The sequence below is a fragment of the Adiantum capillus-veneris genome, chromosome 22 (genome assembly GCF_014529385.1).
Source record: "Adiantum capillus-veneris isolate H3 chromosome 22, ASM1452938v2, whole genome shotgun sequence".
Lineage (NCBI taxonomy): Eukaryota > Viridiplantae > Streptophyta > Polypodiopsida > Polypodiales > Pteridaceae > Adiantum > Adiantum capillus-veneris.
The window spans coordinates 38120630-38147509 of record NC_140952.1 but is presented as its reverse complement, the minus strand read 5'-3'; the positions used below and the strand labels follow the sequence as shown (position 1 = coordinate 38147509).

At 40.4% G+C, this 26880-nt stretch overlaps 1 protein-coding gene across 1 annotated transcript; it reads left to right on the top strand.

The window, feature by feature from the left end:
• The first annotated feature begins 22584 nt into the window (after positions 1-22584).
• On the top strand, positions 22585-24685 carry AAK6 (P-loop containing nucleoside triphosphate hydrolases superfamily protein). The gene is made up of 3 exons (XM_086495664.1): positions 22585-22871; positions 24082-24227; positions 24358-24685. The coding sequence occupies exons 1-3, from the start codon at positions 22680-22682 to the stop codon at positions 24548-24550; spliced, it is 531 nt and encodes a 176-aa protein (XP_086351790.1). The 5' UTR covers positions 22585-22679; the 3' UTR covers positions 24551-24685.
• Positions 24686-26880: the final 2195 nt, after the last annotated feature.

Here is a 26880-nt window from a genome sequence, read left to right as displayed (position 1 = left end):
AAATGGCGCGATGACCTAAAGCGGTGAGATATGACATAGACAGATTTTTCAGAGTAGAGAGTGATAAACTTGCTAGTGTTGATGATAGCTTAGTTATGTAGGTTCACTTTTTACAGAGCTCTTCCAAACTTTAGATAATGTTACAATGGTTGTGTTCAAACTAGAAAATTTGAAGCTTATACGGTTCACTTGGCCAATGGCTGGCTTACAAGGCTTTTTAGTTCAGGACATAAATGTGGCTCAATAATTATGACTCCTCTTTTATACAAAGCTTTTCCAAAAAAACAATATGATTGCATCAAAATCATGGGCTTTGTGGTAGTGTAGCAAAGTAGAAGGATGCCCATTAAGTAATTCTGCCAACATTCCCCCCTTCCTAATCATTGCACATCCTTGTGCAAGCTTTTTATTTGGCCTCAATAGTTGAACTATCTTTTTTCTAGTGTATGCATGATTTGTCTTAATTTTTCAGCCCGAGCGATGATGAACACTTGAATAGATGGGTCTTTGAATGGGTTATTGAGGACCGCGCTTTGATAGGCGATTTGGCGCGCTTGTAGATCTTTAGTGAGAGGGCTAAAAATAGTGGAATCCATTTCAAAGAAGGCGGTCACGAATGCCTCTTCAAAATTTTTCATATAATGAGAAGGCAAAAACATGATCCTGGCATACATTCCCATAAGGATATTGCGGTTGGGGACTTCTGTTTCAAGATTCCATGCTATTCCTTGTGTGCCTTCTCTAGGAATACTTTCCATGGGTGCTCTGAAGCTTAGATGTTTCCAACTCTATTGTTGGTGGTGTGGTTTGCTTGGCTAGTACATATTCTTTGGCTTGCATAGCATTGATTGTCTGAAATTTACTTTGTAGCTATTGAGCGTGCTTTTCACCTTGGCTTGCTAGATGAGATTTTGCTTTTGTGAGCTGCTCTTGCAATTCTTTGATCTCTTGATCTTTTTGGTTCATCATCTGTCTTTGATATTTCTCTTGTGCAAGTTCCTCCTTTATAGCTTTAATCTCCTCTAATATTGCACTTGGAGTATGAGATGTCAAGGTTGGGGTAGACACATCTTTCCTGGTGAGGAGAGTTGAGAGCATATGCTTAACAACATCATAAGAATCACTCAACTCCGTGTATCTTTGCTGCTCTCCTTCCAATTTTTCTTCTAATTCTTGTTGCTCCACTTGAAGCTCATTGTTAATATGATCTTGGAGGTCTTGAAAATGACTTGCCACGTCTCTGTTTTTCCATTTTAGTGCTTAGAGATTCTCCTTATCCTCCTTAAGACATTCGATTTGCTGGCATAGTCGGGCATTCACTCTGATGGCTGTATTTGTCTCTTCTTTTGCGTCTTGGGATCCAATTCCCTTAATTGAGATACAACTCTTTGACATCAAAGTTGGATCCTTATCATTTCCAGGTGATCCTCTAGCTCAAACTCACAAATGTGCTTGTCGAATTCCTCAGTTCTTTTTCTTGAGATAGGTGGCATTTGTCTGCCCACTTCAGGTCAGGAACTCAATGACATCACCTCTCTTTTTTCCTCTTTTGTCTCTTGCTGGTCCCTTGTCTACTCTTGTTTCCCTTCCCTCTTGTCTTGAGAGCAATTTGTGCCATTTCTCTGTGCTGTGTTTGTGTCTCCATTAGGTCTGCTTCCATTTTTGTTTGGTCCTTTTGATCTTTGGCTCATTCTTTTCCCTTAGTAGCAAGAGGAGGTGTTACAGACTTTGGGAAGACCTATTATTGCTCAATCACCATTTTCATCTCTTGTTGTTGCTTATTGGTAGCTTCATCTTTTGGTGGTTCTTTGCGTGTGGACTGTTGGCTTTTTGGTGAATCCACTGGGGATTCCAAATCATTTGTCTTTTGGCGGTTAGACTCTTCTTCTTCTCTTTTCTTTTTCGTACTTCATGTATGTGTTGCCAAAATGAGCCAGCTAGCTCAACTTCCTCCTTCACTTGCTTGCATCAATGTCTTTTTATCTTTTCCAATTTCTCAGCTTTGATCTTCTCGAGATTTTTGTGAAGCATGATGTCATCCTTGTCATCAGTCTCTGGGCCGATTTGTTCCAACTTCTTCTTCTTGGTCGCTAGTTTTGTCAGCATCAGTGAGCTTCCTCCATGGATCTTTGGACTTATGTATTTGGGATTTGCTCAGTTGGTTGGCACCTTTTGTAGAGCAATGGAACTATGATATCAAATGCTTCTTTATCTATTCATTGATACTCAGAGGGAGTACCACGGTTCCTAGGCTTTATCTCTCTGTTGAGCTCAATATCTGATTCGGTTTCCTTGATGTCAATTGTCTTGGTCCATGAGCTCTGTTCTCTTGTCCTTCTCTTTGTGGGTGTAGTAGAGGAACCACCCATCAAATGGATGGCATGCTTGGATTTGTGGAGCAATTCCAATTGGGATTCGGCTTGTGACAGCTGGTCAATCATTCCTAGGGCTTGGCAAGCTATCCGAGTGAGGACTGGCCCCACATTCATATAGGTTTTGTTTCTTTTGCTGCCCTTGAGATTAGCTTTGCCCAAATGGAATCTAATCAGCCTACTTTCAGCTAATTCCATAGCCATAACCGTCGCTATGTGTAGATTGGGCTCGGTGTAGCATGGTGGATTCTAGACTTGAAGGTGTTGGGAGATTAGCCACAATGGCAGTTTTATCTTTGAGTAAATCAAATATTTTAAAAGTTAACTTATGGCACTGGTGCTTGATGAAGGCCTTGTCATTGTCAATTGCCTTGTTCTTGTTGCACAAATTGTGATTTCTAGCGGGGATATGGAGGGCCTGGTTAATCAGCTCATCGGTGATCCGCACCTTGATGGTGGCACCATCCTTATCCGTCAGTGTTGCCTCCCTATTGTACTGTACAAAGCTCATAATCTCATGGGCTCTTTGAAAATTTGTGCCCCATGGTGAAAGTCTGAAAAATTGTCACCTTGGCCCTTCTATCACTTCTCTTTGTTGATGGAGTGTCTACACCTTTCTATGGAATATGGTTGACTTTTGTTCCATAACCAATGAAAACATTTGCCAGGATATTTGCCAATTCCTTATCCGTACACATTGAAAGATATACGGAGTAGTTTTCTACTCCTTCTGGGCTTTGTGTTGAGGCATTCTGGTATCAAAAAATCAATTTTTAGCTCCAAAAATTGGTCAAAAAGATGTCGAGAAAGTCGGAAAAACGCAAACTTGACCATAAGTTAAAAATGAGCATAATTTGATTAAAAAAACTCCAAATTTGACCAAACTTCACCAGTGCAACTAGGACAACTATGGGCACTAGGTCATGTGGTTGTAGGTCAATTCTAGGTCTGAGGTACATGGATCGCAATCCATGTTGGAACACTTTTGGGAATTCTAATTACACCATTTGATAGAGCATGTTATGGTGATGCTATGGTTTAAAACTTTGTGATTTGGATCATTGGTTTGGGATCTATTCCAAATCTTGGAAATTTTTCGCAGGCTTAGAGAATTTTGGCACTTTTGGTAGTGTTTTGGTGTTCAAATTACTTGATACTTTAGGGTTAGGCTTTACTTGTCATTTACGACTTGATGGTTAGGTTTTGGCCTAGAAAAGTGAGAAAGGTATATGGATCGCGATCCATGTTTGACATCATTTTGGGGTGAAACTTGGCAGGCATGTCCCTATAACCTATCCTAATACACTAGTGAAATCTTCTAAAATTTGGATAAGTTTTTCCCAATTTTATCCAATTTCACAGTTTATGACCTGGTTTGATCCAACTTTGCCATATTGGATTTTGATGCCAACTTTTATTGATGCCTGTGGTTAGACTGATTTGAGTTTTGAAATTCTAATGATTTGAAGTCCACTCCCATATCTAGCTATCTATTAGATTTCAAAGCAATTGGACTTTGTTTGACCACCTTAGCCTAGTTGACAAGTTTTTTCCACTTGAAAAGCACTTTTGCACTATTTTGTGATATACTTAAGCATACCAACTTTTCATCACATTAGCTTTGTCAAACACTTTGACATCATCACTTGCACTCTAAAACTGCTTGACTTTGCAATATCAACCATTTTGAGCACAAAACATTGAGAAACCACCTTATTCTTTCATAATTAACGTGTACAATTAGTGTTTGCTTAATTTATGTCAGAACTACTCTTGAGGTTCATGGATCGCGAACCATGTCTTGTGACCCAATGTTATCGAATTTTGTGGGAAGTGTTCTGATATGTTCCTCAAGCTATTGGTCATCATATTTTTGGGTTTGGATCATTTTTGAACTTCCTAGGTCAAAATGACCATTTGCAAACAGATTTTCCATTTTGCCAAGGTTTACGGGTGATTCTAGGTCCATTTTCTCTCAAATTTGCAGGGTGATACCGGCAAGGTGACGTCTAACTGTGGGTCCAATTTTACATCCTTCTGGCATTGTAGGGTACATGGATCACAATCCATCTTGTAAAACATTTTGAATATGTGATCACAGAAGTGGATAGAGGTTTTTGTGAGGATCCTTCTACCAAAAAATCTTTGAGTTTGGTGATGGGGGTGGGGGGGACATGGATCGCGATTCATGTTCCACCCCCTTTGTGGATCGTGTTTGCATGGCTAGATTCTGCCCTTTGTGGGGAACTTAGTGGTGAAATATTTTTGAATTTGGACCTTGTTTGATGCCCCAATGGGCCCTTGACAAGCTGCAAAATCCTCGTCTTAGATTTGATCCATGCAATTGTTTTGGTGTTTTTGTGGAATGTGGACTATACACGCTTGATCTTGCTTGGTTAAAGACCATACCTATGAAATCTGGTGTAATAAGAAGTCTCTGGGTGTCCATAGTAGGCTGAAAACTGATAGCTAACTCTATGTCACCAAAGCTCTCTTTCTCTCTGTCTCTCTGGCTCTAACAGAATAAGACTCTGGAGTTAGCTACGTTATTTGTGGACTAGTGTGAGTGATCACAGTCCCAAGTTTAATAGTCATTTTTAGAGGACTATGTGTAAACGATTGGGTATACAAATGTGTTTAACCTATTAAGTTATTGTAGATCATCCTGCGAATGGTCAGACTGAACAGGTCAAACAAGTGCTAGAGAATATACTACGGGCATATGTTAGCAAGAAGTAGTCAAATTGGAAAGATTATCTTCCTATTCTCGAGTTTGCTTACAATAGTGCTAAGCATGTGACAATTGGTTTTAGTCCTTTCATGCTTATGTATGGTTTTCAACCTAGGTCAACGGTTACGATGGGGGTTGGCGACTAGAAAGCTTTAGCAAGGTAAGGATTCCTCCAAAACCACATGGAAATGCTGAGACTGGCTTGTCAAAATGGTCGACAAGCACAGGATTGGTATAAAAATTATGGAGTCTTATCGTAAGGCGAGCGACTATTTTCGAGCGGAGGACTATTCCGAGCGAAGAAACACACACACACACACACACAACCGACATTTTCCAATTCATACAACAAGCTGGAGTTAATGTACAATGTTAGATGGCATGTAAACATTTGACGTTATGTGAATTTCTTAGAAACATGAAAAGTGCTCATAAATTTCTATAACATATAAAGGATGAACCAATTGTGAGTCAGCCTAATAACAATTGTGAGTCAGTTTAGTTACAATAAGACTACTAATTAGATCCATATGAAATACCAATGCGTTTACAAAGAGTGTCATGCCTAGGATGTAGTATTGTTGGATTGCATTAATGCAAGGTAGGACAACAAAGGTAGGTCTACGGAACTATGGATAATTTTTTGCAAACATAGTGCAACTCTCTCCCTCAAACTGCATTATCATCGATTTCACTTTTAGGACCAAAGTTTTAGCAAGGAGAGGCCAAGGAATCTTTTGAATTGTTTTGATTCGAGGTCATAGGAGGGCTTTTAGAATATACTACAACCGATAGTTTTGATAGCTATCCAGCTTCTCCAACATGCCCAGGGGATTTTTTACATGTAAATGGGATCTAGTTTAACCAAGAAGACAATTAAAAAAAACACAAATTACAATCTGTCGCAACACCACCCGTTGGTGTCCCATCGCAGCACTGCCCAAATCCACTGCCACTAGTGGCACTAGCGATGGTGCCCGCCCCATCTTGAAATTAGTCTGGGCGTGCATGAATTGGTTTGGACTAGTTTCACGATGGCCAGTGTTAGAAAAAACCGGGTTTACAATGTATTCTAATAGGGTGAAATCCTAAAATCTTGGTTAGATTTTGATCTTGCCTTGAAGAAAACTGGGAATTATTCACAACCTTTAGAGTAATTACCCAACAAAGCTTCAAATTTTGATCTAAATAAGGGAAAATTTTAAGTTTATTTTGGTTAGGCAAAATGTATTTTTCTAGCCCTGACCAAGGCTGTATGCTCATGAAGCTTGCTAGATCCGATTTTAGTAAAAAAGCAAAAAAAAAAGAGGCTGTTAAAGTAAAGGGAAAATTGTCAAAATACCCCTCTAATTTGTAAAAATTTCCCAAAATCCCCTTTTATCTATTTTAGTTGGATTGTTCAAGAATTTCTAATCTTTACTCTTTTTTGAAAAATGAGACCATCAATTTTTGAGTGCTTAGCATGTAATTTGTCGCTAATTACCTCGCAAAAAAAGGCAATTATGTTTAAAAATAATGAAGCAATTCATCTCCAAAGCCCCCATAATCAACTCAAATTCTAGTTTTAGTGTCTTGTATTGGTAGACAATTAGTCTTCTTATGAAAAGCTACAAAAAAATTTATCTTTGGAGATATTTACTCTCACAATCAGGTTTATTTAGGGACTTTTGGAAAATTTGAAGGGCATTTTGGTAATTTTCTGTGCCTTTGCCACTTATTTGGAGGGTATTTCGGCATTTTTCACAAATATGGATATTCTAGTAATTTTCTCGAAAGTAAATCATGCATGCTACACCTGCTCGAACCAGTCCGTGCCGGTGCGGATTGGTTTCGACAAGTTTAATAACGGCTCAGAGTCCCGCAATTTTGAGTTCGTGTATGCGTCCATAACGTCGATTTTAATAAAAAAGCAAAAAAAAGGAGCTGAGAAAGTAAATTAAATACCATGCTAAACCTGCTGGAACCAGTCCGCGTCGGCGCGGACTGGTTTCGACAGGTTTCATAACAGCTCAGACAGCGTTTGTGTAGTAATTTTAACCCCTCTCTTCCTCTTTTCTTCTTGCCCGTCTACTCCATCACCCGTTAGCAGATACGCAAACCACCATGCATCAGGTAAACGCCGAGCCTTAAACACACACACACACTCTCTCTCTCTCTCTCTCTCTCTCTCTCTCTCTCTCTCTCTCTCTCTCTCTCTCTCTCTCTCTCTCTCTCTCTCTCTCTCTCGCATAAGGCAAGCAAACCCTCCTGCACCTCCGGCTGGGTCTTTGCCAAAACACTCCAACAATCAGGCTCGATCAAAGACAAGCAAGCTTCTGCTGCTACTGTCAAACAAAAGAGGGAGCGAGAGAGGAGGAGCGACCGCCGCACAGAAGCTTGAGAGAGCCTTCTAATAACCGCTGTGGAGCTGCTCTGACTTTTCGTGACCTTTAGTTTGCTCTCTTCATCGTCAGCTGTGCCTCAATATCCGCATGTGCGATATCCAGAAGGGAATACCGATGTAAGAAAATTACTTTGAATGGAGATTCACAGCGCTTTAAGAAAACCTTGTGTAATTCCACCTCAAATTGGTGTATCACTAAAATTATCACAAGTAGGTTTACCAAGTATTCTAAACAAAGTTTTTTTCCTAGCACTGATGGAGAAAACACGATCAACGTATGGCTGTGCTGAAAATACCATACAAAGGAAATACCTTTGAATAGAGAAAACTTAACTGACGTATTGCCGCACTGAAACTTAGTTAAAGATTCTGCAATACATGCACACCATGTAATGATACTTAAATGTGGAGGCCAATGTACCTTATACATAGGACTGTTGGTATGGCTTTTGCATCGGAAGGAAGTAGTAGTAGCAAAAGCTAGAGGAGAAGATAGCTTACGGTTGGGACCAAAGTCATCAAAAACTTACGTTTCAAATAGCCTCAGACCAGCTTTAGTATTAGGGAAGACGTATGACTCATACATTTGAGAGCTTGGAGGCATGCAAGCCAGTTCACCAATATCATGATTGGTAGTAGCAAGAGCATGGCATGATAGGTGGGCAGCTCTTAAAAGGGGTAGGGCTTGGGTAGGTTGAGTGTCCACAACAAGTTTTGCAACAATCAAGTGCCCTCCAAAGACCTCAATGATGGTTGCATCACCATCACTATTGGCATCTACAACATTGCATGTTGAGGAGGAAATCTACATGAAAGAAGGGCATGTATCTTAATGGAAGAGTGAGGCATGGTTTGAGCAACTGTAGAGCCTCCGACCGTGAAATTGGGATACCTCGCCATAGTAGAGGATTTATAGCATGCTTGGCATGCTTATTGCAGGACAGTAAGGAGGATCGATGATGAGTCTCACTATGATAGCAAGGGAATATAACTCTCTCTCCCTCTCTAATATATATATATATATGGATGGGTGTGCTTACATGTACAAAAAGTACATTAAAGTTTCAATTTGCAAGCCCAGAAAGAGGTAAAGGAAGTTGACTACTCGTCTATGCTCCCTTGACGTCGACTATTATCGCCAGCCCGTAAGAAAAAGAACTTGGCCTACATATTCTCGTTACATAACACTAACATAAGGATGACAATGTTATTGATCAACAGAATCTGACACATTTCATTTGAAATATTTCATTGAACCTCTTTCTCAGCCACATGAGCTTGAGCATATTCTTGACTACCATGATCTACATATGCATCATCATGTATGTCAACAAGCATTAGCCAAGTGGAAAGATAGATTTGAGGAAGGTGCCACTTAAGAAAGCCTTAGTGTTGTTAAGGAAAATTTCACCTTTTGTTTTTGAGGGCCAAAACGATTCTCCAAGGGGAGAGTAATGTTGGCCAAGGGCAAGAGGCTGCATGCCAATCTGAATGCAACTCGAGTGTGCCTATAAAGGGATATGACTATGGGTGGAGAGTTGGCATCAGGCTTCCATTCGTCTCTCACTTTCCTTTAGCCACTTTAGCTTTTACATTGTCTGAACATTGTGTTGCAAAGTTTCCATACTTTCCACATGTGTAGCAACTAGAATTGCATCCGGTATTATTAGTCCTAGCATGTCCTTGGCCAAAAGAATTATAATATTTCCCTTTGCTAACCATACCAATGTTATTGAAGGGTGCACAAATGCAATGCGTGTGCAGAGCAGGAGAAGGAGAGAGAATCAATATACATAGGATGTGGGTGGAGCACCTCATCATCACAATGTAAGAGAGCCCCTTATTATTCTATCTAGTAAAGAATAAGGTGTGTACAAGTGATGGGTGGTCGGACGCCTTTGGAACATCCGGCCGGGGTAAGATGCACATCATCTTTACCCCAACAATCTCCCACTTAAAGTCACATGTGCTAATAAGTGGTACTATTATAGAACCTAGTAGTATATACATGAGGTATAGGGAGGAATCTTGTCTCAATCTAAGTCTATTTTCTCTCTTGAAGTCGATGCATGCCGCTGTATAGGCTCTAGGGGTGTGTTGAAGCATATACCCCTATTAGAATCAGCATACATACCCTACAGGTATAGTGGAATGACCTGCACTGCTCCATGATCAGCATGCATACCCTACATGTATACTGGAATTACTTGCATTTCTCCATGATGCATCATGCTAGTGTCAGTCATTGCTTGATTGATAACCCCAATTGCAAGCGCTCCCATTGCAGCTCTACTATGTCGGGTCTTGACACTAAGAGGTTGTACATGAGAGTCTCAAATGTTAAGCTCTAATTGCATAAATGCCATGTGCAGTGACCTCTTCCAATCTATCCGTAGTAGCAGGTATCTCAATGCTCATTGCATCACTACCAGAACTAGTCACACATGGATGTGTCAATCCTCACTCCATAATTATTGTCACTCCTTCATCGTCCATAGAGATTGTATCCACATGCCCTTGCATCATCATATCAGTTTCTAGGATGGGCATGTAAAAAAAACCCATATCCCTCATCTCAATGGTAGGAGGCATCTTTCTCCTAAAAGGATCAATCTGTTGTGTTTCTCTACCATTAACGACATCACCTTGGCAATAGAGTAACGATTTTTGTCTGTGTTATCAATTTCAACTATTTTTGTGCTTTGTTTCCATTTCAAAGTTGTTATTAGTCTTTTGTGTTGTGTTGTGCATCTTCTCCCTCTCTCTTTTCCAACAACTAGCAGCTTGCGCGCTGACCCGGCTCGCCTTTTGAACCCCATATCCCTTGACACCGAATGGTAGAAATCTGAGTCATTGATATTGTATGAAAAGATTACAAATCTCATAAAGGGAGGTTACATGAGATGCACTACTTCTTATGTAGGCACCCTTCATTTTGCAAATTGATTGCCAGGGCTAAATCCATGTTTCTTAGAGTTACACGCTTTGCGTGCACCATACATGCAACACCATCCTAGAACAACCACACCAAAATGTCATTGGCAGTGTCCTATAGTGCCAATAAATTAGCACGTTGTATTCAGGTTACAAAATTGTTGTATTCAACTATTATCTCTCTCACCACTTGACAGAAGGCCGCTTTTGGTATGATTGTCTTAGTGCTCTTTTGATACTTCTGAATCTCCCGCAAAGCCATTGTCTCGGCCTTCATCTCCATTTCTTCTATTTTGTTGGTCGTCGTGGAGGAGATGGCTACGTGGTCCATTGAGGAGGGTTATTTTTATACTTTTTCCTCCTCTCCTCTTGATCCTGTTGCTCTTCGGGTGTGAACTTGTCTTTCTTCTTCTTTGCACACTGTTTTGTTCTTTGGGGAATCTTCGAAGGCTTTGAGCTCCCAACTTTTTCTTGTTGGGCAGTGTAATGGAAATGGCCTATAAACTTTGAGAATATCGGAATTAAGAGAATTAGAGTGAGCATTTTTATGAGATTACTTTGAGAACAGAGGGTGAACTTAATTGATGGTAGCAACATAAACATAGTATTTAATTAACTTGGCATGAACAATAATTTTGTAAAAAAGAGTATTAGAGAACATGACAATAGTTGAGGATCGGATTTACTTGGAGTCGGTCCCCCCTCCAAAAGGCATTTGTATTATAGATTCTCCCATCAAGAGAGACTTGATACAATACAATCTTTGTGTTCCTTGTGACCTAGGTGATGCAATGAAGATGGAAAGCTTCATGCATCACAAGCATAATATAAACTTTGCAAAAAGCATTAACTATCCCAAGCCTCAATCCCAACGCCTCAAACACCTTCAAAGGTGGAGAGAGCTAGCGGGGAATGAGGGTAGGGAAGAGGAAGAAGAATCATCCATAGGAGAAAGAAATAGTTCCTCACTTATCATCACTCTTCTTTCTTAGCATGGAATAATAGCATAGTAATGAGATGAAGAAGATGACAAGCTTAAGCATTGAAGCATGGCTCTTGGTTGGATTTGCATTCCAAAGCCAAGAGTGTTGGTGTAGGCTCTCCACTTCTCAACAAGCTTGGAGAAGGAGATGGAGCTCTTGCACTTTGCACTCCACACAATGAGAGAATGTGTGTGTGTGTGTGTGGGAGATTAAACCCCCCTCTCATGCTTGGTCCACACCTCTCTCTCTCTCTCTAGTAATATTTAATTATATCATTTGGGACACGTATCCTCTTTTTCCTCTTTGAGAGAAAGAACTTAATTATTTATTTTTATGCTTCTAAATTCTCATTGGACCCCTTTAAAACCTATCCATAGGATTCAAGCACATTATGAGGGCCACATTTGGAGAATTTTGCCATGTGTCTTTTATTCTTCTTAAGTCACTTGGTTTGAATTGAACACTTCAAGCACTTAGTCAATCAAGCATGGAGACCGTTTATAGAGTGAGAGTTTATCTTTGAATTGAACACTTCAAGAACCTTAGTCATTTTAAGCATAAAAATCACCTCAAGCTTTGGGCAAGGTTCCCACAAACACTTTAAACACTTTAGTTAGCAAACCAAAAATCACCTCATGCTTGGGTAGGGCTCCCACCTCAAGGTCAGCCCTAGTTTGCCTAAGGTCAAAGGAATTTTTAACACTACCTTTTGGAGGTCTTTAATGAAGCTAATCCTAAGGTCTTTAAGCTCCATTAGGTAGCATTGTTCTTTAACATACCATCTCTCATTTGGAACCCTTTAACCTTGGCCCCGTGTTGAGACAGATCCATAAGTACATGTCTATATTTTAACCCTTGTTCCCGTTTATTCTCCCACATTAAATGATCAGTTTAATATGAGAAAATCATTTGGGTTGGTTAGATATTAGATTTTATGACAGACGGATCAAGATTTGTCTTCTACCGCCTTCTTCTATGCCTCCACCCATGCTTGTAAATTAGCCAGATGGTCTCTCTAGGCCTCGGCTCTCTCGCACTCCTCCTGCTCCCTTTGTCTTCTCTCTGCCTCTTGATTTTTTTGTGCTTCTCTCTTAGCTTCCTCTTTCTTTTGCCTATTTTCATTTCTCTTCAATCTCTTGGCTTCTTGTGCTTCTCAGACGGGATCACCTGGTATTACCTTGACCACCTTTTTTTTGGAAGCACGGGCCAAATTTCCACGGTGTAGTTGTGGTAGTTGTTTGAGCTCCAAGTGTTGTGGCGACATGTAGGATCTCTTGATTTTACAGCGGATCCTAGTATTTGTCTTCACTTGTTCTTGATTTTTGTTTGGCTCTTTGTAAAGATGAGATTGGTGGGGGATCTGACAGAGGTGTGCAGGTGGCATGATTTAATGGTAGGAGATCACCAAAAATCTTCCGCATAGTATTTTGATCCTCTAGATTCAAAGGTTGGGGAGGTTGTTTGGCATCTAGAGCGGGTTGTGGTGTTGGATTATCCATATGTGGTTGAGTTTGTGGATTTGAAGCGATGGATTCATCATGAATTGCAGGTTGCAGATCAACTGTGGTGTGAGTGGTGGTGGTGGGATTGATGTGCGTAGTGGTTTCCGCTTAGGTTTCGTCCATGTGGTGCAAGATATGAGTGTGTGCTCGTTTGAACTTAAGAGGATATCTTAAAACGTGCAAATGAGAAATGAACTTCAAGTTGTAAGTTTTGACTTATATAGTACTTAAAGTTTTTAAAAACTTAATAAAACTAATGAAGACTCCAAAATAGATGAAACTTCACTCATGAAACCACTGATGTGCCGTCAAAAAATCACTTGGCATTGATACATGTTTACAATAGAAATGGTTAGTGTTAGAAATCTATCAGTTTTCTACCCGACGCCTGCCATTTTGTCACCTTGTCTTTAACCATAGTCGGAACGATCTTTTGCACTTGAAGCATGATATGATTGTGATTGTTTCACATTAACCACTTTTGCTATTCAACATTCTAGACTTTTTGGAACTCTAATCTTCTTCCCCTCTCTCCTCGTTAAAACTCTGTAGAACCAATTGAGCATCTCATGTAGGGTATTTCTAATTTGCCTTCCACCTCCATGACGTGTATTTTTGAAGTATGCTACTTTTTCTTGATAGTGTGAGTGCTCCATTCCTTGGCTACTCAAGATGCCCAATGAACCATAGGTGTCGAGAAAATATGCACCATGTGCAAAAGAATGTGCTAAAAAATTAGACTTTAGTTAAAACACAGATGTATTTTGACTTTAGAGACCAAGTGTTCAACCCACCATGTAATGTGTTATGTGTGTTTTTCCCAAGCATCAACCATTTGTGCTTTGAAACTATTGATTATAAACTTCAAGGTGGATATCTCATCAGAGGTTAGCTTTGCCTTTTCAAGCAGACAAAAAATATCATCTACAGATTGTCACATGAGCACGCTTAATTCCAATGTTACCTCTGTAGGTGGTAATGTCACACACCTTTTTCCACAACTGAAACTCAATGGGACTCCAATCTTACAAAGTTACTTGTGAAATTTATGAATTCATAGACGACTCAAGGAGCCACAAGTGGCACAGTTCAAGGGAACCAAGCTCGCACGACTCAAGGAGTCCAAGAGACAAGTGCTGCAGAAGATTCAAATGGTAGCAATGCATTACTTAAGAATATCACCATTCTTGAGTTTCACGGGGAAGAGCGTGATCGCAACAAGGATGCGGTCAATACGTTCTTACACAAGCGGAGTGATATTCATAGATTGAGACACACCCCGGATATAAAGACGGCTGTGGAAACAAGTCTATCTCTTAAAGGAAAGGCCTATAAGTGGTGGATGACATTTTCAATAGATGCTCGTCCTCCGTCTTGGACTGCGTTTCAAGCTTCTTTCTCCAATAAACTTTTTGGACTCCAATGAAGAAGATAGGAATTGGTTAGCATGGGATGCATGCCGCATGTCTGGCTTCTCTCTCTCACATAGTACCGTTCGAAGTATCGGGAAATCATGTAGGGGTCTTGACAAAGACTATCGTCTTCATGTCAAGACCCAACATCCAAAAACTTTGGAAGAAGCCATCATCATGCGCAAAGATATGATGATGACCAAGAGAGGAAAGGAAATGTTCCTTACTCTAAGAATACTTTTGATAAGACCAATGTGGCTAAGAGCCAATGGCGGGGTAAATCTCCCACACGTTCCAATAGGAATAAGAGAAAATATACTTCTCCACGTCCACAAGAGGCTAAGAAGCCTAAGCAATCACGAGATACTCCACGTGGGTCTCTCAGCACTGCTGGTTTTGAGCGTGCAAAGAAACACAATTTGTGTTTTAGATGTCTTTCAGACCAACATAACAAGAAAGAGTGTCCTCTTTTGCAAGGCAAAGAAAAGGCCATGCACACGGTGCAATGGCTCACATTAGATTCATCTCCTAAATATTGTGTTGTAGAGGTTCTTCATATGGAAGACGAGCACAAGTGTTGTGTGCCTGCTTCAATGTGGCAACCCACCTTTGGACCCCACGATTTGATTCGCATGTATGGAACTATTAATGGACAACGTGTTCGTATTTTAGTGGATGATGGTGCAACTCATAACTTCTTGAACTATAAGCTAGTCAAGAAATTGAAGCTTACACAGACTCCCTGCTCTCACAAGTATGTGGTGGAGAAGATGTCTGGGAATGATAAAGAAGTATGGGACACGGTAGTTGGAGGGGTTGAGCTTATTGTTCAAGATCATACGATGACCCTTGACTTCCAAGTTATGAACATGGACCGTGCTGATGTAGTTTTAGGACGGGAGTGGCTGCATGGTTTAGGAAACACATTGCACACTAGATATGAACACAACTCCTTATCTTTTATGGCCAATGGTAAACATGTGCTTTTGCTTGGTGAGAAAAATATAGCATCTGCACCTCTTATATGTACAGCCGAGCTTTCTATTTTGCAAAAGCAAATATAATAGATGAAGTCTTTTTGTGTTACTACTTGTCTCCAAGTCTTGCGAATTCTCAAGAGCAAAGTGCGGTGAATTCTAGTAATGGTATGCAAAGTGCAATGGATTCTAATGGTATGCAAAGTGTTAAAAAATCTAACGAGCAAAGTGCTCTCAATTTTAATTCTATAGAGCAACGTGCAACTGTTGTAAAACAAACATTACAGGAATTACAAGATTCTCCATCCCAGCATAACTCTAGTTTACTTTCTCCTTTTGCACGGCAAAAGCTAACTCACTTACTCACGTAGTATAGTGATGTGTTCTCAAGTGATTTACCACCGGGTTTACCCCCTACACGTGATGTGCAGCATGGCATAGATGTCTTGCCAGGCACTAAACCGGTCAGTAAACCCTCTTATCGTATGAGTGCTAAAGAAGCCAAGGAGGTTGAGAGTCAGTTGGTTGACTACCTCGCCCGTGGTTTCATTAGACCTAGCACTTCACCTTGGGAATCACCAATTCTATTGGTAAAAAAGAAAGATGGTACTATGCGCATGTGTGTAGATTATCATGGATTAGACGCCATAACCATCAAGAATAAGTATCCTCTGCCAAGAGTAGATGAGTTGTTTGATCAACTCCATGGGGAAAGATACTATACAAAGATAGATCTTCGTTCAGGATACCACCAGGTGCGTATTATTTTACAAGATATCTACAAAACTGCCTTTAGAACACGGTTCGAGCATTTTGAATTTTTGGTTATGCCTTTTGGTCTAACCAACGCTCCAGCTACATTTATGACACTCATGGATAGTGTCTTATGTCCCTATCTTGGGAAATTTGTTGTGGTTTTCCTTGATGACATTCTCATTTACAGTAAGACTGAAGATGGACACATAGAACACTTACGATAAGTGTTCGAACAGCTACGAGCCCACGCACTGTATTGTAAGCAAAGCAAGTGCGATTTCTTTAAAACAGAGAGACATTACCTCCGTCATGTGATCTCTTATTCTGGCATCAAGATGGACACTGACAAGGTCGCTGCCATTCTTAGATGGCCACATCCCAACACGGTTGAGGAGCTTCAAATATTTTTAGGCATGGCTGGATTTTATCTCAACAGTATATCCGTGACTATGCCAAAATCAATGTTCCTATGACGGATCAACTTAAAGCAAAAGGTAAGACCTTTTCTTGGGAAGAAGCCCAAAAACGCAGTTTCGAACACTTGGGCTCCCTCCTCCTACTCTCACGCTCCCTCTCTCACCTTGCCCGCTCTCATGCCTCCTCGCCTCCTTACGACTCACCACCACCTTGCAACAGTTCTGACCTTACTGCAACAAAAACGTATTTCTTTTTGTTTTCTTTATTTTTAAAAACACTATCAAGCCTGTGTTCTTTTAAGACCTCGCTCCCACCTTTCAAAAGGTTTTGTTTTAAATTTCGTAGTGGCAATCCTGTGAGACCTCAAATGGAAAGAGTTAAATGAGCTTAAGTTCTCTCTCTCTATTTTCTTGTATAAATCTTCCACAAATCCAACATGGCATCAAAGAAGATTAATAAAAGTTTTTCGTAAAGTCCCTCCAGGTACTCTCTCTATTTTCTTGTATAAATCTTCCACAAATCCAACATGGCGTCAAAGAAGATTAATAAAAGTTTTTCGTAAAGTCTTTCCAGGTACTCACGAAAACTCACGTTTTTAATGTTGTAAGGACAATCCCTAACGACTTTAACGACCTACTCCGACTAATCTTGAACTCAAAACCTATCGCACTCCCCTTTATGCTCCAGATAACAAATCTCTCTCTCTCTCTCTCTCTCTCTCTCTCTCTCTCTGTTTTACTCAAACCCTATAGATGAGAGATTTTAACATTGTATAGACAATCATAAAGGACCTCTAAGATCTATGCCATCGAGAGATATTCCTTGCTTTGTCCTTGATACTATAGATAACAGACACCTCTCTCTCTCTCTCTCTATCCTACTTGGGCTTGACAGAGGATAACCCCTCTTTCACTCTCTCTCTCTCTCTCTCTTCTTATCTGCCGAATCAGTCACGGAAATGACATGATGCCTAATCTAGTACTATGGCCACAATTTAGGAAAACGTTCGCTATGAAGGTGTTTTCAAATGGTATTGACATATATTATCAAAGCTATAGCCACTGCTCCCATCCTAGCAATCATCGACCCACTTAAGCCGTTTGTGGTAGAGACTGATGCTAGTGATAAAGCCATTGGTGCGGTACTTCTCCAGGAGGGAAGACTTATAGCCTTGAAAGTTAAAAATTAGATAGAGCTCAACAGAATTATTTTGTTTATGAGAGAGAGCTCTATGCCATAATTCACGCTTTACGAAAGTGGCGACACTATTTATATGGTGCCGGGTTTGAAGTAGTTTTTGACCATGAGAGTATCAAATGGTTTACTACTCAAACAGACTTGAAGGGCCGTAAAGCTAGATGGACAGAAATACTTCAAGATTATGATTGTAAGCTATGATATCGCAAGGGGTGATATAATGTAGTAGCGGATGCACTAAGTCGGATGCCTCAGATTAATTCACTTGCTTTCACGGAACTAAAGAGTGGATTTTTGGAGTCATTATGTGGCAAGTGTGCACAAGATCAATCATATGCTAAAGTGTGGAGTGCAGTTTTAAAAAGGGATCCCTCACACTCACATGTCTCTAAACAACCAGATCAACATGTCTCTGCACGAGTAGATAAAAACTCCAACACACAGAGCTCCACCCCTACTCAAGAAGAGCTTAAGTGATGGAAGAATTTTTCCATTGACGATGGCTACTTACTCCACAAAGGTAGAGTATGTGTGCCAAAGGACTTAGACACTAGCCATCAAACCTTATTTGTGTCACGATAGTCCAAGTGCTGGTCATCCAGGTATCTGTAAGACTTATGCCGTACTTCGACGGAAATTTTATTAGCCGGGCTTACATCATAACGTTCAAGAGTACGTACTAAACTGCCAACAGTGCCAAGTTAATAATGCCGAGCGCTTCAACGTAGGTGGCCTTTTACATCCTTTAGAGATTCCACAAGGTAAGTGGGAGAGTATCTCTATGGATTTTGTAGTAGGACTACTTACAACAAATCGTGGCCATGATGCCATTTGGGTAATTGTAGACAGTCTCACAAAGATGGGTCGATTCATTCCCACTAAGACTACGGTTAAGACATTGAAATTAGCACGTCTATTTGTAGAGCATATATATAAACTCTACGGTCTTCCAGCTAGTATCACTAGTGACAGAGATCGAAAGTTCGATAATCACTTCTGGAGAGCTGTGTTCCCAAAGTTGGAAACTAAACTTAATCTAAGTACAACTGATCATCCAGAAACGGATGGTCAAACAGGAAGAGTTAATCAAGTGCTAGAGGATATGCTACGAGCGTACGTTAGCAAGAAGCAAACCAATTGGGAAGACTACTTACCTATATTGGAATTTGCTTATAATATTTCAAAGCATGTGACTATAGGGTTTAGTCGATTTATGCTTTTATATGGATTTCAATCTAGATCACCCGTTACGGTGGGGTTGGCTAAGGAGAAGATACAACAAGCGAAGGATTTTCTCCAAGACCATTTTGACATGCTTCGAGTTGCTCGACAGAATGTTAAGCAAGCTCAAGATCGATATAAGAAGTACGCAGATGAGCATCGTCGTCTTGCTACTTTCGGAGAAGGAGACAAGGTTTTCCTCAAAGTTTCGGAGCATTAAGAAAGTTTGAAGACGGGAAAGTTGCTAAAATTTCACCACGCTATTGTGGACCGTTTACCATTCTCAAACGTATAGGTCAAGTGGCCTATAAGTTAGCTCTCCCAGAGCATTCACGAGTTCATCCTGTTTTTCATGTTAGCCGTTTACGAATATAGCTAGGAAAGAATGATAACGTCATTGACACAGGTGTGTTAGTTCACCTTATCGAATCGCCAATCATTCCTCATGAGCTCGAAAAGAATTTGGATTCTCATGAGCTTCGCACTAGACATCATGTCAGACAACAGGTGTTGGTAAAATGGCTAGATAGACTTGAAGAAGGTTCTACATGGGCGAATGTCTCTGCACTTAAGAAATGTTTTCCTACGTTTGTTTTCGAGGACGAAAAAAATTCTCCAAGGGGGGGCTAATGTAAGGACATGGGTCCTATGGGCAAGGCCACCGGCATGGCCGGACAGTGTGTACGCTAGGGGGAGGCTATAAGATAGCACGGTGGGGTGGAGACTAGCACACGCATTACCACCGCCCTTTCAAGTGACCCCAAGCCAATGTTTCTACTCTCGCTCTCATTGCCATGAAGATCATTATCATCGAAGTCTTTGACAACACAAAGCTCACCTGATCACTACAAAGAGGATCGGGAGCCCCAAACCCTTTCCCCTTTCAACGAGAACATCTCCCAATTGCAAGACTACACACAAATTTTCAAACAAGAAATAAATTAGCCCTTCTAACATTGCACTCCAAATGACTTTACCCAATCAATCACAATAAACTTGTATTTGTTTGAATTAAAGTCAAGAACATGAGTATCTTCTTGAAACAGAAGCCCTTGAGATAAAGTCACACACACATATGAACCATGTTCCACTCGATTCCATAACGCCACCAGATGAGCCACATGACCTTAATGCAATTCAAAGCATTAAATTTCATCGCACATTCAATTTATATAGAACCATATTGTGCTTACAATCTACAAGAGTAAAAACCCAAATTTTCAAAATGCCAAATTTTTAATCATGAACTAGACATGAGCCTGGCTTGCCCTTGGTGTCAGAAAGCTGTTAGAACTGTTTCGCACCGATGTGAAATAGTTCTAACCAACACCAAGGGCAAGCCAGAGGCCCTTTTTTTTGCATGATTCCATTAGACATGAAGGTTTCTGAATCACTATTTTCTTTCGAAGTTTACACAAGGTAGCATTGTCAAAGCAAAGATGTATTCTCAAGGCAAGTATTCTTCTATCATATATATACATTATTTTCAAAGCAAATTAAAAAAATTAACCCTTCGCCTCCTGCTCCAGCAATTGGGTCTCCCTTGCAATAGTATATGGAATGCTACTGCAACAATTGGTGCATACCTATTGTAACAGCAATCCATAGCCCAATTGCTGGAGCAAGAGGCTAAGGGTGTGAAATTTTGCTTACCTACAAGGGGGGGCAACAACGTGGCAACATTAGGTGAGGTGGAGGACGTCATGGGGGGGAAGAAACGACAAGCCACAATAACAATTAGAGAATTGAGAGAGCAGACTTGAGGCTGGTCGAGGGTATGAAGAAATGATGCGAGGTCTTATTGCAGCATCTCCTCAGCTCGATTTGAGCGTTCTTAAGCGACTACAATTTTAAGTTATTAAAGATTAGCATTTCTAGACTGTCGACGTTATATTAGATTGTATTGCAGTTTTACGATGCAAACTTGTAAAAAATTTGAAAAGAAATTTCTCCGCCTTTTGCTCCGCCGCTTGCGCCACATCTTGCAACCATAGCTGGTCTACTGCTACAACTAGTCCATGCCGATGTGGACTGGTTTCAATAGCAAGCCATCTACGGTTTCAAGATGTGATGCAAATGCGTAGTAGGAAGTGGAGTTAATGAAAACCTACAGGGGGGGATGATTTGGTAGCATCACTTGAGGAAGACACAACAAAGAGCAGCGGAAACAAGGCCTGCATTTGCTTTGCTAGGTTGATTTAGAGACAAAGCTTGATGTTTCAGCCACGGGCGGACGACAAAATGAGCGTGGAAATCGAATTTTTCATCTCAACCCATTTTGCGACAGCCATTCGGTGCAGTAAAGACTTGAGGCTAATGGCAACTACTTGATTTCTAAAGATGCTCTCCAAATAGAAATCATTAAAGAATATTTTTTGTTCTCATGACAAGTCTGTGTTCACCCAAAACCTTTTTTTAGAAACTAATGAAAAGAGGAGAGCATTGGAAATGTCTCGGATTTTAATGAAAATTTGAGGGGTTTTGCCGGTTTTTTCACTAAAATCCTCCAAATTTGGCCGGTTTCCATCAAGCTGAACCTATAAACTAACCGATAATTTTTAGATTTTGTCCTTTAAAAATACACTAAAGGCCCATTTTTTGTGAACATTGATGACAAAAGCAAACACTGCCTACTTTATTTATGACATTTTAAAATAGTTGAATTAAAGTTATTTGAAATAATACCTTTAATTATGGCGAATGTCATCCTTTCTTTTTTCTCCCTATATCCGGTCTATTGGGCCTCTTTAACATACTTTACCACTGCATCTTGCAAGACATATCTTCTTTTATCTTCCACGAGCAATAAGCAGACACGTTACAATCTACGGACCTCAACAAGGTCAAAAGCTAGTTCTTTTATTTGACAGTCGGTTTCAAAAGATCAAGGTCGATACACTTAAAAAACATTTTGATATTCAGAATGGAGATTTTTTTCTATGTCCCCCTAATATTTTCTAGAGATAATGGTCATCTTGAATGTAGAGAGAATAATGTTGGTGACCAGATTTACACCCTTGAGCACGAAGTCTCACAATTCTACAAGATTGGTGTCACCTCTAGTTTATTGCCTAATGTTGTTGGCTCAAAAGTTTCACCGATAGTGATCAAAGAGGAATTAACGACTTGAGCCATTCATGGTTGAGTGTCACTGACATTATTAGAAACCTTCCACTGCAAACTAACCTTGTTGTGGCCTTGAATCAAAATGTTGTGCAAGTCTCTAAGCTCCCATTGCAATATGATGGGTATATTGCTTTTGAGTTGCCACCACAAGATGAAAGCTCAAGTATCAATGGTATGGAACAATGTTTTGATGGACATTTCTGGGTGGAATATGTGACTTGTAGTAGTGATTTTTTCAAAGGTGTGGTGCACTTTAGCGGATGTTGTGACCATTTGCTGTGTCCTAATATTGACTGTAGTATCATTTGAGAACAAAGCTTCTGAATGAGAGTCAGTGGAAGGGACGATTATCACGAGCACCACAAAAGGGATTGATTGGAGTAGAATTTGGCAAGCTTTTGTGCATCCATTGTCAGCAGATGCCAAAATGACTAGATGCTTGTGATGCACTCATTTATTACTGCATCCCAATTGAAAAGGAAAATGAACTCTCCCGGGTGTCAATTGTAGGTGGCACCGTTATACTAATTCTTATGATGGACTTTCAATTACGTTGGTCGGGGTGGCAAGGAGTGTGAGGAGCTAGAATATTATTTTGGAGATACTGCAAATGCTCAGGTATAAAGAAGGAAGTCCGAGGGGGGAGAGAGCGAGAGAAAGTGATAGAGATGGTGCTGGGCAGACAGAAGCCCAACGTGTTGGTTACGGGGACGCCAGGCACGGGCAAGACCTCCACTGCATCGCTGCTTGCAGAGGCCGCCCATCTTCGCCACATCAATGTGGGCGAGCTGGTGAAGGAGAAGCACCTGCACGACGGCTGGGATCCCGATCTCCTCTGCCATATCCTTAACGAAGACCTGGTACTTCTCTCCATCTAGGGTTACTTTTTGCTGTTCTCCTTTCTGCCAGAATCCGTTTGTGGGTTTGACGCCGATGCTATTCCTGCACTGTCTCCTCGTTGGTTGTAGATTTTTCCCTCGAGTCGATGCTTAATTATGTAGATGTATGTGTGCCCATGTGTAATCTCTCGCCTACACGCTGGGTTAAGGTAAGCGCCTTCAGCAAGCATGCATTTTGATATGGGCATGTCATGTTCTGTGAGCATACAGGTATGGAAAAGTATGACTGAGATCTCTAAGTAATTCCAATTGTCGAATACGGTACAGGGCAAAAAAATAATGGTACTTATGACAATTACAGATTGGTTGCAGTTGAAAAGTTTGATAGCCGTTGCTGTAAAAGCGCGCGCATGCCATTGGCTATCAAATCTCATTGAAATTGGACAAAATTTCAATCCATCATATCAATGATGCACATAAGTATGCTTGATCGTGCCATACTCCAAACACCCTGATTATGAAAGGATGGTGAACTTGCTATGTGAATAGGTAAGCGCCTTCAGCAAGCATGCATTTTGATATGGGCATGTCATGTTATGTGAGCATACAGGTATGGAAAAGTATGACTGAGATCTGTAAGTAATTCCAATTGTCGAATACGGTACAGGGCAAAAAAATAATGGTACTTATGACAATTACAGATTGGTTGCAGTTGAAAAGTTTGATAGCCGTTGCTGTAAAAGCGCGCGCATGCCATTGGCTATCGAATCTCATTGAAATTGGACAAAATTTCAATCCATCATCAATGATGCACATAAGTATGCTTGATCGTGCCATACTCCAAACACCCTGATTATGAAAGGATGGTGAACTTGCTATGTGAATAGGACAAAAAACTATGTTGCAATATGAAGAATGTATGATGTGCACATGCACAACCTTCCGCTCACTTGGAGGACATATGTGTACATGCACATTTCAACACTTGCAGAGCACTAGACAAGCTTTTGCAATAGTGATTTCGTTTTTGATTACAAAACTTTTCAGTTAATGTTAGTGCTGTAGGCTTAGTAATCTTAACATTTAGAGTTTTGTTTGAAAGATATCATTTCAATTGGCTCCAGTGTGTCCAATTTATATGTGGTTGAGTTTCACATGGCAATCCCTTGCATTTAATTTTTTTGAGTTGATATTTACAAACTCCCGACATAATTTGGTTTGTTTCTTACAGCTTTGTGACGAGCTTGAAGAACGTATGAAAAGTGGTGGGAATATAGTAGATTATCATGGTTGCGAGTTTTTCCCAGAGAGATGGTTCGATCTGGTGGTAGTGCTTCAAACCGACAATTCTATATTGTATGATAGGCTCATGAATAGGTACAGTTTTATATGACCGGTAGTTCTCCACCACGGTTTACTATTGGCTCGTCCTCTCTCTTTAAAGATAAAATAAAATTTTTCTTATCATTGTCATAGGCTGATCCCATATATACTTTGCCATGTGAAGGGGCTATTCGGGCCAAAAGCTTCAAAGCAACCTTGAATGCGAAATTTTTCAAGTAATACGAGAAGAGGCAGAAGAAAGTTATCGTCGTGACATCATCAAGGTGATGCCTAGTAATACAATTGAAGATATGAGTAACAATGTGGAGGCTCTTAAAGCGTGGGTAGCGTCTTGGGTAGCCCCCCTTGAATCTTAAATGTACTGTACACACATTGTAAAGTATACTTTCTTTCGAAGGGCAGGATGTTAACCCCCTGTTTTGACCCTAAGCACACCTTTGCATGTCTTAATTATGTCTCTCTAATTGTCGCTAACCAATGTGACATGAATGTTTCGAGGTGTCAGCTGTTTGGGGTCACAGGGTTTTGAAGTGGTTTGTTTCAGGACATAGAAAATGCAAAATAGGTTTCGTAGATACTGTATATATATGTAGATGATATAGATGATACATGGTGTGTGCGTGCGTGCGTGTGTGTGCGTGCACGTGTGGTTATTTTACGATAGACAGACAGCCATATCTCTAAACTCCATATCGAGAGCGGTTTTCATGGTTGCCTGTTTTGTATGTATCGTTGAAATGTTGTTACAAATTTGGGGGCTTTGGGGCTTCATACCCGTGAAACAGGTTCTTATGTCACACTGTTGCTAACAGTCAAACATGTGGAGGGGGTTCAAGAGGTATGCTCATCAGCTGTAGTACATATATGTTCGAAGGCACTCCGCAAGCCATACCTCATGCAAGCTTTGCTTTTAGCAGCTTTTTCTTTATGGTTGAGATAACAGCTTTGAAAAAGTTTGTTTGAATGTGAGCAGTGCGATAGTTGAAGTGATAACATCATTTGAAGGTCAATACAATGGTGTTGTAAAATCTATGTTGTTTGTTGGTACTATCATTTGAGAGAAAAGGAGTGTGAGTGCTGACGTGTGTTGTGCCCGAGTTAAACGGACTTTCTGTTTTTTTTTAATGCTATGTGGCAATGTGTTGCATGGCTGTCTCTCTCTCTCTCTCTCTCTCTCTCTCACTCAGTGGCATTGTCTGCCGCTGATGTCTTTTTATAAAATAAGTTCTATGCACTTATGCGTGAAGAGAGAGTTCTTAATGTTAGATGCATGTGGACGTAGTTGTAATGCCTATTGGTGATGTAGCAGTGCCTAGCTGCTATGGAAGATTTGTAAGAACTGCCCATTACTAAAAACTGGTAATGAATAGAGACCTTGTCATTGCCTCATGTGCAAAGTATTTGGCCTTTTATGGTATGCTAAGAATTACTTAGGTATTCAGAGAAGACCAGCATTGGTGTCTAGTTGCTTGATAATGTGGCTAGATGAAGGTCTTTTTTGTTTTAGTTCCCAAGCATTCATATACTTTAATACAAAGTAGGATGCTCCAATAATGCATATGGTAGTATGTTATATTTAATTATTCATCATCACAATGTTTTAAATTTACTCCTTTTTCCTATACTTGTGCTCATGTGAAATCTACATGAACTGCGAGTTTTTAGGTCTATAGCATGTTGCTTAGTTGCTTCTTCGAGTGGAAAGATTGGTCTAAAATTTTTTATCAAGGTCTTTAAGAAACCATACTCAAATTTCTTGAGGGAAAATGCTAGCGTCGATGATGAGAGCATAACAGTTTGGACACTCTTGCTCTCGGAACTTCTGTGATGTTGTGTTGCTCCTGCATTTAGTATGGATGGTATCCTTTTCTTTGTCCCTCAAGGTTGGGGTTTAGGGAGGGGGCTGAGAATCTTGGCACTCCCATCTACTGCTGATTTAGAGCAGGAATTCCAACCTGCAATCAATGGATGGCCAGCACATCAGCATCTAGACTCTGCAGCCTGCAAGTCAATCATGCCATTCCAGGTCAGTGCATAGAATGCAATGAGGTGCAGACACCTCAATGTAGAATGTCAGCCTGCAAGTCGATGATAATTGTTCACGACGGCATGGAATTCATGGAAGTGTTGTACATGAAAGCGTCCCTTGTCAACATCAGTTGGGATGGTGTGCGACACTATTCTGCAAATCTGATGTAGGGGCACTGGCAATTAGAACCCTCCCTTGATCTATTTGTTGAGCCTTTCTCACATGTCATGCCTGCCCCCCCCCCCACTTCTGATGGTATCTGAGAAAGGAGGTTGACCATCCTTTTCCCTAATCAATGCTCCTGCTATGCCTCTCAGTCTTACCATGCGGTCACAGTGATTATGGGAAAGCACAGTTAGCATCCTCTACTTGCACCTTGAAGTAGCTTCTTGATGATGTTGTCAGAGTGGATGTAGAAACATAGAGATCGGAGACAATGCAAAGAGAGAGAGAGAGAGAGAGAGAGAGTAAACCAACCATTGATGATAAGATAATGGAGGTAAGGTGTGCTCATATAGCCACCTTAGTAAATTTCCCAACCCAAACTTTGACAATTAAGGAAAATAAATACCTAGAAGCCAAAATAAATATTGGGGTCACATTATGTAGTTCACTTAAAATGTCATAACTTTAACACCCTCTTTGTAGCTCAATAGT